General features: G+C 42.0%; 1 protein-coding gene across 3 annotated transcripts in view; it reads left to right on the forward strand.

The window, feature by feature from the left end:
* Window positions 1-12,428, forward strand: part of OSBPL6 (oxysterol binding protein like 6) — a 152,333-nt gene that overhangs the window by 90,201 nt on the left and 49,704 nt on the right. For all 3 annotated transcript variants that reach the window (XM_069983011.1, XM_069983014.1, XM_069983013.1), the window contains 4 exons: window positions 320-442; window positions 2,017-2,070; window positions 4,476-4,589; window positions 6,674-6,844. In XM_069983011.1, coding sequence (XP_069839112.1) covers window positions 320-442; window positions 2,017-2,070; window positions 4,476-4,589; window positions 6,674-6,844 — 462 coding nt within the window. The remainder of the gene's footprint in view (window positions 1-319; window positions 443-2,016; window positions 2,071-4,475; window positions 4,590-6,673; window positions 6,845-12,428) is intronic.

Below are 12,428 nucleotides of genomic sequence, written 5' to 3' on the forward strand. Positions count from 1 at the left end.
AGGGTTTTCGTTCTCATCATCATCTCACCCAGTCTTTTCCTATGTAGGGAAAGTGTTAAATATCTAGAATTGAACAATCCAAGGTAATAGATGAAATACGGTCCTCAGTCATAGCTCCATGTTAGACAAGAATCACTAATCTGAGTGATAAATGATAAATGAGGGTATTCTAACATATATTGTATTATATCTCTCCATGGATTCTGGCTCCATTTGTCCGAAACACTAGTGGTCATAGCTGATGGCTATTCTATATTGGTATAAAGTAAAATCTAGACTAATGCATCTGTGTGTTCACATTTCTGGTTCTTTTTCTCAGGAAGGAGACAGTTGGGAAATCATAGAGGGACTGAAGATAGGACAGACAAGTGTCCAGAAGCCTGAAAAACATGAAGGATTTATGCTGAAGAAGAGAAAATGGCCGCTGAAAGGCTGGCATAAAGTAAGTGCAAATACCCATTCTATCTGATTGCAGTATTCCTAATACTAGACTGCGCAGACACTAATAAGGTCATACAGAAAGCCTCATATCCAATCTGTGCAAATACCAAGCATCTAGGCGTCCAGCAGAGATTGTTAAAAATTACTATGAAAGTGTAGGCTTATAAATAGGATTCTTGATTGGTTCCCCTAATCTGTCTGTAAAAAAGTTCCCCATTCCATAAAATTATGTATTCATTTTCTTATCATTAACCTCATAGGGTCCTTTTACATTAAACAATCTGTGGCTGCCAACAAGTGCTGATCGGCAAGATCAGTGCTCATTTGCTGTGCATGTAGAAGACACCATCAATCGCTCAGCCAAGCCGCGAGAAAGACCCCTGCATTGTTTGTGCAGTCATTTAAATATATTGCTATTGGCTGATTTTGCGGCCGATAGCAATAAATTTTTGCGATCATCCAAAGAATGGCTGTTTCCTGCTCATTGACTGATCGCTCTCACTTTTACAATAGCCAATTATTGAGTGTTTCTAGGATCACTCCTCGGTGAAATTCGCCCCACGTGAAAGGGGCATAAGTAAAGCCTACAGGTGTTTTTACAGTTACAGTGGCTCGGCAGTCACTGCCATATATATATATATATATATATATATATATATATATATATATATATATATATATATATTATAATATTTATTTATTTATACTTATGTAGCTGTACTAATAAGTACTTATGTAGCCAATCACAAGCCGCAGTGGTGACCCACCTCAGCCAATCACTGGCAGGCATTAGGAAGAAGCCTAGGGAAGAGGGGACCTGGCTCCATTCAGGGGCAGGTGAGCATGTCTTTTTATTTTTACAGCACCTGGCATCCATTATAGAAACTTCTAGGTCTAGAATAACCATTTAATTGATCTAGGGGGACACTGGTACATTGAGTCTCTACTGAGCATGAGCACCAGTAGGTTGTGACCTGGGCTATGGGACTGCTCCACACTCTGGCTCTGTGACTTAAGAATTCACATGTACTTTATAGTATAAGTCACAATCTGCATGGATTTGCATAGTCTTTCCATAAATTAATTTGCTTTCTTCCCTCAATTCTTAGGCGTAAATTGATTTTCATCCCTTTGGGACAGGGACTGTATGCAAATGTCTTTTCCTCCTGACAATATAGACCATAGCTGGACTGAAAACATGGAGTAAATCTAGATATTTAGTTTCACACCACATTTGGGGACCGTGTTAAGAGGGGCTATTTGAAAAATTCAGCCAAATTTATGTCCAAGATGTATGTAACTGCACGCCAACAATGCTGTCTATGTCTGCCATTAACTTCCATAGAAAGAGTCCACTGCATGTTTTGCTTACCGCATAGCATAGTAGAATACATCTTTCACTATAGTTAAACAATTATATACGTCTGCGTCAAGGTCATTCTTTTTCATTATGTCTACTTGCAATGATGATCATTTTAGACATATACAATATGTAAAACATGAAGTCAACCTAGCCTTACACTGTTTGTTTATCCTTTCAATTTGCGCTTTTAAATTATTTATTTTATATTGCAGAGATTTTTCGTCTTAGAAAATGGTATATTAAAGTATTCCAAGTCGCCAATCGATGTAAGTACTTTAGATAATACTTAAAGCGTAACTGTCATTTCAGGGTCATTTTTCTGAAAACATTAAATATCAACAGTACAAGTGATTTTAAGAAACTTTGTAATAGGTTTTATGTACTAAAAGAGTTTCCTTCTGTATTGAAAGAGCAATCTCCCAGCCTCCCCCCTCACATCAGATGAAGCAGGATTTCTGTCTCCATTATGTGGCTATGGAGAGGGGAGGGGCTGTTAGGAGTGACTGAGCACGGAGCAGTCCTGCACAGCACAACACCCTGCAATCTTCTCTCAGTAAGTTCATAGATAAGCACTGACCTTTCTGACACCTGAATTTAGCGTTTTAGGTGCCCAGAGAGTCTACAAACAGCTGACCTTCATGTCACCTCTTCCTGCTCCCTCATCTCCCTCAGCCCCTCCCCCCTTCATAGGCTTACAATGGAGAGAGGAGAGCCCGTCTTCACTGGCTTCTCTGTAATGAAGACATATAATGCACAGATAAGAAGTCAGGGGGGGGGAGGCTGGGAGATTGCTTCTTCAGTACAGAAAGAGGCTTTTTTTGGTTGATGAAACCTATTACAGAGTTTCTTAAAATCGCTTATACTACTGATTTCTGCAATAAAAAAAACATGACAGTTACGCTTTAATGCTGAACACTTGGCATTTTCTTACTGCTACTTTCTACTAGCTCATAACATCTGCTTTATCTCTACAGTTGTACACAACCCATATGATTCTCTCTTGTGCATACTGTCTTGTGTCCCTTCCCCTCTGTTTACAACCAGTGTAAGCTTCCTTTCCTATCTACCGCCAGAGTGAGCGGTCATCCCTATCTACAGCAAGAGTAGACTTCTCTTAATATCTACTACCATAATGAGCCTCCCTATCTATAGCCAGATTGAGCCTCCTTTTCTACAGCAAGTGTGAGCTACCCTCCCTGTCTACAGCTAAAGTAAGCCTCCATCCCTATCTATAGCAAGCGAAAGCTTCTCGCCATACATACAGCCAGAGTGAGCTTTCCTACCCATCTGCAGTCAGAGGAAGCTTTCCTCCCCATCTACAGCCAGAGGGAGCTTTCCTCCCCATCTACAGCCAGAGGGAGCTTTCCTCCCCATCTACAGCCAGAGGGAGCTTTCCTCCCCATCTACAGCCAGAGGGAGCTTTCCTCCCCATCTACAGCCAGAGGGAGCTTTCCTCCCCATCTACAGCCAGAGGGAGCTTTCCTCCCCATCTACAGCCAGAGGGAGCTTTCCTCCCCATCTACAGCCAGAGGGAGCTTTCCTCCGCATCTACAGCCAGAGGGAGCTTTCCTCCCCATCTACAGCCAGAGGGAGCTTTCCTCCCCATCTACAGCCAGAGGGAGCTTTCTTCCCTTATGCTTTCTTCCCTCTCTCTTCACTCTAATCTGCTATATACATTCCCCACCATGTTACTGTATCTAACACTGAGAAAAGAGACAATAATACAAGCTCTTAGAAACAGAAGCAGTTCTTTGACAGATTTCTGTTAGATTTCCCAGTACCATAAGCTAAATGATGAATTCCCAGTAGCAAAATAATAGGACATTTTTAATAAAGACTATTTTAAAATGTTGCTTTTAGTAAGCAAATTTAGCGAGCAAATGAGCTATAACCAACAAAATATATGTAAATATGCTATGACTATAATGCAAAAGCAAACATAGAACAACGTTCTGAGGGTACTAACATGTATGCAAACAGTAAATACTGATTTATAACATTTGATGTGATCATGAATCATCTTAGCCCTTGGCAACATTAGCTTGAGAAGTCTAGTCCATAAGTGGACAACCATTATCAATGGGTGGGATCAGAGGGAACTCTGATTCTGTCGGCTTAGGCTCCTAGAAGTCCATAGTGATAATTGATCAAGAAAATTAATTGGTATGGCTCTATAAGGAATTATTACTATTTCCCTACAAGGTGAGCTCCATATAAAAATACCCAATCCCAGAAATTATGGTTTTGCTCACTTTGCATCCCAAAAAACATGAATTAGAAAGTTCCATCTTCCAGAAAGTACTAAGGATAACCAGGACAGGGCAGAAGATGATTCCTCACAATGGACAGAAAAATAAAAAAAAAGTTATAAGGGTCAGAATATGGTGATGTAAATCATTTGGATTTTTTTTATTATTATTTTTAAGTAAAAAAGAAACTAAACAAAATGTTTAATCAAGACGTAGGAAAAAGTACAATGCAATAATAAAAAAATGCATTTACCAAGCATTTTTCATCTTCCCTGACATGTCTCTTTCAGTACTTGCATTCCCTGTGATATAATAATGCTCTCCGATGTCCTGTGGTATACACTCTGAGCTATAAACCTGCAGTGTAGAGAAATGTTTATTATTCTCTTATTCTCTCCATGACCTGTCTCTTTTTTTTCCAGACTCAGAAAGGGAAAGTACATGGAAGTATAGATGTTGGGTTGTCTGTTATGTCTATCAAGAAAAAGGCTCGAAGGATAGATCTGGACACAGAGGAGAACATTTATCATCTTAAGGTTTGTTTTACATTGACTTGTCTCTAATTTAAATGGGTTCTGTGGGAAAATACAAATATAATAACACACACACACACTAAACCCTAGACATGCTGTAAACTTTTAATGCACACTGGGGGGGATCAATAAAAAATATGGAAGCCAAAACTATTCAGTTTTGCCCATAGCAGCACAGCGCAGCTCGGATATAAAATGAAACTTAAAGAAGAATTCCACTTTTTTTTTCGTATTACAACCCCGGCTGCAGACTGACACATATATTTACCATTGAAAATTGGTTTCCCGCAGCGTAGCTTCATTCTGGTCCTACGGCGCCGTTCGGGTCCCCTTGGCAGTGACATCAAGTTTCTTCTGACCCCTCTTCTGTCTCCAGTGCTTTTCGAGGTCGGAAGTCAGGGTCTCCAATGCATCTCAATGAGAGCTCTCATAGAGATGCATTGGAAACCCTGACTTCTGGCCTCCCTAGCTGCAGGCCATCGGTGAAGAGATCATGTGGGTGCCTGTAGGATTTGAATGGCGCCATAAGGCCAGAATGAAGCTGCGCCGCTGGACACTGATCATCAATGGTAAGTATATGTGCCAGCCTGCAGTGGGGGGAGAAATTTTAAAAAACGTAGACTGCTTCTTCAAGCTTTGATTAGTTGCTATGGGCAAAACCAGACAGTTTTGGTCATCTTCACTGTTCACTTATTTCCAGCAATGTGTTACAATGAATACAGGTGCTGATTAAATTAGGCACTGTTTAAATAAACCTTGCATAGATAACTGATCAAGTAGATATAAGAAACTTTGTAATATATCTTATCAGACAAAAATCTCTGATCAGGCAAAAATCCCCCCCCCCCCCCCTGCTAAACTGTCTTCAACTTTGAAAAAACAGTTTAGTACCATCCTGTACCTAGCTCTGGGATGAAGCAAGGCATCTTTAGGGAGGGAGGTGGGTGGGGGAGTTCCTGGGTACACAGGCAGAGAGGGACATTTAAGAGACAGCTGTGTAAGGGGCCTAGTCAACGGAGTGATAATCGGCCTGATTCGGCCGCTTATCGCTCGGTGGAATGGAGAAAACGATCAGCCGATCATGTCATCGGCTGATCGTTTATTTAGGCCCAAACCTAAAATCATCGGTCACCCACCGTGCATCGCTGCGTGGAATAGCAATGCGACCCACGATTCAAGCATACATTACTTAGCAGGGCTTCTCCTCCGCTCCGTCTTCATCCCGGTCCCACGCGCAGCAGCAGCTTCGGTGCCGCCTGACTGAGCTGTCAGACCGCTCAGCCAATCACAGGCCGGGATCACCGCGGCCAGTGATTGGCTGAGTGGTCTGACAGCTTCGGAGTTGATGCTGCAAACGGGGCCAGGATGAAGACAGAGCGGAGGAGAAGCCCTGCTAGGTAATGTATGCTGCAAGGGCTGCAAGGACATCGGTAACCATGTCCCTGCAGCCCTCGCTAAACTATCATCGGGCCATGGAATAGGCCCAGTAAACGAGCACCGATCTAGCAGATCGGCCCTTGTTTACATTGATCGGCCCGTGGAATAGGGCCCTAAGAGAAGACCTTATACACAGTTTAGGCTGCCTTCCATGCTGCTGCTGCTGCTTTTTCAGCTATGTTTGAAGACACCTTAGACATTAGGCTCTGCCCATCACCCCTGGGAGAACTGAAAATTACAGATTTAGCCTGAAGAGAGGAAATCTGCAAATAAAAATGATATATAATGACCAGATATAGTGCTGCTCCTTATGTACACACATGGCAGCTTATCCTACAAAGTCACCTGATATGACAAGTACACTTTAAGGGGATAACCAGAGGTGTCCACAAAAGTCATTGAACCAAACAGTAAAATTCAGACTGGGTCCTTTTCTCCAATGACACCTTGCCACATGTATTATGCCTTTATTACAAATAATTGACACCATTCAGTTTTATGTTTAGTATGATATCATTTCATAATATGTCTGGGAGAGATCAGTTTTTATGATAAATAATACAATTCTGTCTGCCTGCAGTCACCACAAGGGGGCGATAACTACATAGCAATTTTATATTGACAATATACAATTTACTTTTTCTCTGCAGGTGAAATCTCAGGATACTTTTGATGCTTGGGTGTCAAAACTACGCCACCATAGACTTTATCGACAAAATGAAATAGTGCGGTCACCAAGAGATGCCAGCTTCCACATGTTTCCATCAACATCAACAACAGAGTCCTCACCAGCAGCTAATATAACGGTGCCAGAAGGAAAGGTACTCACATCTAACATTTATAGGTGCCACTGTTGTCTTTAGTCTTTTCCTGGTATTGCAGCTCAGTTCATTGATTTGGCAAACAGCTGATATATTAACACATGGCAAGTTAGACTGCCAGCAATCTAATATTAATAGTCTGAGTGTAGCCCATCAGCTTTATGGCCCTATTAAGCATTACGATTAGGTAATTCTTCATGATGCAATTACTGCAGGGGAATTTTACATTTATGTCTTTAAAGGGAACTGTCTTTAAATCAACTGGTGTCATAAAAGTCTACAGATATATAAATTACTTCTATTTCAAAATTTTTAACTATTCCATTACTTATCAGCTGCTGAATGTCCTGATGGAAGTGGAGTTTTCTTTCCAGTTCAACTCAGTGCACTCTGCTGCCACTTCTGTCCATGTCAGGTACTGTCCAGAGCAGGAGAGGTTTTCTATGGGGATTTTGGACAGTTCCTGTCATAGACAGAGGTAGCAACAAAGAGCGCAGTGTCACGCTGGAAAGAATAAACCACTTCATGCAGGACATGCAGCAGCTGATAAGTACTGGAAGACTGGAGATTTTTAAATAGAAGTATTTTACAAATCTGTATAACTTTCAAACCAGTTGATTAGTCTTTAGTTTTATAGCTGTTCTGTTCTTGTTGTTTTATAATAGTATTCCTCAGCTTTGATTTGCCTTCTTTATGATATATATATATATATATATATATACATATATATATATATATATATAAAATTTATTATTTTTTTCTTCATATGGTTTTCTTTTCAGTTGGAACACATGACAATGGGTTACTTAGAAATGTCAGCATGATGTTGACAGATGAGTGAATTCTTTGTGAGTAATCGAGCTTTGCCTGATGGGCTATGCACTGACCCAGGATGGATCTTTTAAAAGAAGCATTGATGTGTGTCCAGATTATATGTGATGCCTGTACTTTCTGGACTATCATATGGGTGTAGAAGCAAATAATTGATTTCTGCTCACATGATATGGAGAGTGGAAACTCTTTGTAGATTGCATTTCATTTGTCTACTGAAATAGTTGAGATTAAAAGTAATGTCCCAAAGCTAAATTACCATCCCTTCCATCTATTCACCTATGGGAGTGTTGTCAGTGTAATGTGGCCTGTGTTATAATGTGATATAGCGCATATATATGGAAGGTCAGTAATCTCTGCACAGGTCGCTATCTGTCTCGTAACTCGCCTCATAAATTCTGGAAATGCTGCAATACACGATTTAGAATGGTTTCTATGGGGGAGATTTATCAAACTGGTGTAAAGTGAAACTGGCTTAGTTGCCCCTAGCAACCAATCAGATTCCACCTTTAATTTTCCAAACAGTCTGTGAGGAATGAAAGGTGGAATCTGACTGGTTGCTAGGGGCGACTGAGCCAGTTTCACTGTACACCATGTTTGATAAATCTCCCCTTATGTCCCTATTCTAAGTCTCTATAAAGGATATTCTCGCTTTACATGGATAACACCATTGAGAGCAAACCAGATATTTTCCAATAAATCTAACCTGCGCTCACAATACTCGCAACTACGTATCAGGGTGGTTTGGTGATCTCCCCACTGGGAGTCACCCCCTTGGCAATAGGCTTTCCTCCCCTGGAGGGATATCTGGCTATTCCCATGTTTTAAGACTCGCTACTGAGGCTCCTTGGACCCTATTTTGCATATTTAAATGTATAGGGGGCAATGTATCACTGGAGACTCTTGAGTGAGTACTTCATTGGATTTTTTTCCATTGATCCTTCTTGAGCTCAGTGATTGTTGTGTTTTGTTGGTCTACTTTTCATTGCCCCTGTTAGCCAGAATCCTGTTCCACACTGATGAGGGGAAAATACCCCAAAACAGCTGTCTGTGGATGGATGCCTAGCCTTGGTAACCCTTGTTGTGTCGCAATACTCGCAACAGAGTTAGACTTTGACACAAAAGGGGCCACCCTGGTATTTCCCTATTTGTGTCCCAATACTCGCAACTGAGTGGGACTTAGGGGCCACCTATCAGGGTGGTTTGGCGATCTCTCCACTGGGAGTCACCCCCTTGGCAACAGGTTTTCCTTCTCTGGAGGGATATCTGGCTATTCCCGTGTTTTGAGACTCGCAACTGAGGCTCCACGGACCCCTTTTTTGCATGTTAAAATTTTATTGGGGGCAATGTATCAATGGAGACTCTTTAGGAGAACTCCATTGGATTTTGTTTTTGCTGATCTCCCCAGTGATTCCTGTGATTTGCAAAACTACATTTCCCATCACGCCTGGATGCTTTAGCTTTGGCTGTCCAGGCATGATGGGAAATGTAGTTTTGAAACAGCTGGAGGGCCGTAGGTTCCCCATCCCTGAGCCAGAGAATGAAGCACACAACCGCGGGCTTCTCCCAGTTATATTTAGCACTCATGGTCTCAATATTGACACTGATACCAATCAAAACTTTTAAATGCCTATGTGACTCTTTACAGAAGAGTCAGTCTGAAAATGACAAAATGATGGGATTCATTCATGCTGTTAAAGGTTACACAACACTGTCTTGCAAGGACAATCTTAATACGGCCATAAACTAAAGATTCTGAGAATAAAAGTAATTCCTCATTAAGCAATCGTTTCAGATAAATAAGAAATGTAATAGGACGGCACTGGGCTGCGTGGCATGAAGCAGCGGCTGCGGCTGATTATTAGGCCGCTCTGTTCCTATCATCTGTCAGTCTCACATTTGAATTTTTGGAAGTGTCTGAATTGTGTTTTCAATGATTAATTCTATATAAGGAAAGAGCTTTATACTTTTTATAGCCACCGTCTCGCTGGAGACCGTGACTCGAGATGGAAATGAATTTATGAAGGATTCAGGTCATTTTGGATAACTTTCAAATATCAGGTCACTTTACAGAACTTTGTGGCACCGGGGGACAACAGATCGGCAGTCATTATACCAGTGTGGTCACATTGTAAAGGTCCGGTCACTTGTTATACGCTGGGTATTGGCAAAAATATCAGAAAGGCATAATAACAAATCATAGATTGTGCTAATGATACAGCAATTAATGCAAAACTCCATATGAAACCCATAGAAGAAATACCTGGCTGAACTCCATGTGGTTTTGACATGGAAATCAAAGCAGATTTGAGTAGTCTATAGCAACCTGGTATGTGGGGCTATTATTAAAGTAGACTGTAATAAAGCAGCCAGACTATATTATAGAAATGGAGGGACGTGAGATATATACGGTACTTTTCATATTGATCCAAAATTAGCTGTTTCCTATACTCTGCACTGCCATCAGGTCTCCAATACTAATAAAACAGAGTAGGAGGTACCTGGGGTGTTCCTTTTGTTACCAAAATACAATGTAGCTCTAATCTAGAAGTAAAATAGCTTGTGCTCTGGTGTCAGGCCTCGTTCACACATCGCGGTCTGCACTATCAATGTGCATCACGGACCACTACATAGATGATAGCGATCCGTAACGGAAATTTGGCCCGCACGTAAAAATGTGTGAATGGGGCAACTAAAATCTATTGGTCCTATGTTCTGTCCGCAATTGTGGACAGAGCCACAGATGTTTGAATAGGGCCTCAGTGCTTAATCCTGAAAGAGCCTAAAGCGACTCTGTACCCACAATCTGTCCCCCCCAAACCACTTGTACCTTTGGATAGCTGCTTTTAATCCAAGATCTGTCTTGGAGTCCGTTCGGCAGGTCATGCAGTTATTGTCCTAAAAAACAACTTTTAAACTTGCTGCCCTGTGCCCAACGGCCGTAGCTTGGAGTATCTGTGCCCTAACTTTGCACCACTCCTCCGCCCCTCCTCCCCACCCTCTTCATCATTTTTCCTATTCCTCTACATTGAAAACTACACAGGTGCCTTAACGATCCAGCCCATGTGCCGTGCTGACACAGCTGATGAATAAGAGAAAATCTGCCTGGAGCATTCCTAATAATGAGGAGGGCGGGGAGGAGGGACAGAGGGGTTGTGCCAGCCTTATGCATACACAATCTAGGTCACGGCCGTTTGGCACAGGGCTGCAAGTTTAAAAGTTGTTTTTTAGAACAATAACTGCATCACCTGCCGAACGGACCGCAGGACAGATCTTGGATTATAAGCAGCTATCTGAAGGCACAAGCTGTTTGGGAGGGGGGGGGGCAAATTGTGGCTACAGAGTCACTTTAAAGAGAAACAATCGCGGCCGATTATTATTTATTTCTTTATCCTTCCATTTAATTTAATTCCCTTTTTAAATGTTTGTAAATATAATGTATTAATTTTGTGGCTGCTTTTTTAACTTATTCATATTTTCCTTCGTGGTCTCGCAACGGCTCTTTTCAAATGAGTTGGCGCAAGACAGGAAACTTAAGGCATGCGGTGGGAAGGGCTCCCTTGAGCCTTTGCCCACCACTTACACCAATACATAGTGATCTCGTGCTATACAGCTCAGCTGTGTATGTCTAACTGTCCCTGTACTTCTTCCTTATTGGTTTATTCATGAAGATACAGACTGCCTTTGCAGTCTTTATCTTATACTTTACCTAATCCTGTGTACCGGTGCGGTTAGGCCGTGCACCATCTTGATGACGTCACTTTTGTTCCGACGCTGGAACACAAGTGATGTCATGAAGATGGTGGCGCCCGGTCACACTACGCCAGTACAAAGGACTGCAGTTTGCATCTTCATGAATAGACTTGGGGAGAGAGAAACTTTTTTAATAGGGACAGTTAAATTCAATTGATAGGTTCTATTGAAATAGTCTCCTCCAAAAGGAAGAGTATTCCATGTGTAGGAAGCTGTTTTGGGGTTCTGGCCACCTATAAGTACAGAGCAAGGTGCTGGTTGGCTTGGAGAGCAAGCTGTGATCCTTCAGGAGGTGTGCTGCTTTTTCCAAGGAAGCATTGCCTATGCCATGGCCTATAAGAATGTCTATCAGTGTGGTGATCTCCCCAAGGAAATACATCACCTCAACCCACATCATAGGCCTCTCTTCTAGCCAGCAAGCACCTTATTCTGTTAGTGATAAGGGGTAAGGACCCATTTCTCTGCAGATGACTGACTACCGTTTGAGGTATATTGCGGTTTGGTCAATAATCCCTATAGTTTCAAAGCTTGACTCCTTAACTTGTTCAGGACTGTGGACACAACTATATGTCCATTTTTGTGGGTGTTCCTGCTCATGGACATACAGTTACGTCCATGGATGAAATGGGCAAAGCTTTTGTGTGGAAACTGTGTAGCGGTGGAGCCCAGCTGTCAGTGACAGTCGGGCAACTGCCGAGACCTGAGCCGCACTCGGATCCCGGCAGTAAACCCTATAGATAATGCAGTCAGTGCGAGCATAGCATCTATAGAAAGAACCTCCATAGCAGAGTCCTGATGGTAGCTATGACAACCTGAGGCCTCTTGCCCTGCTCTTTCCTTCCAATCTCCTGATCCTCATTCATCTTCCTGCTTCCGTTACAAGTGCTTGGTGTAGGACCTGCCAGTCTCTGCCACAGTGGGGATCAGTCTTTGCTAGTGATTGTCTGAGTGTGCAGAAGCAAGAAGTAGAAAGAGAATTGGGGCACTGGAAGGGGAAGAA

This window comes from Dendropsophus ebraccatus, chromosome 9, assembly GCF_027789765.1.
Source record: "Dendropsophus ebraccatus isolate aDenEbr1 chromosome 9, aDenEbr1.pat, whole genome shotgun sequence".
NCBI classification, from domain to species: domain Eukaryota; kingdom Metazoa; phylum Chordata; class Amphibia; order Anura; family Hylidae; genus Dendropsophus; species Dendropsophus ebraccatus.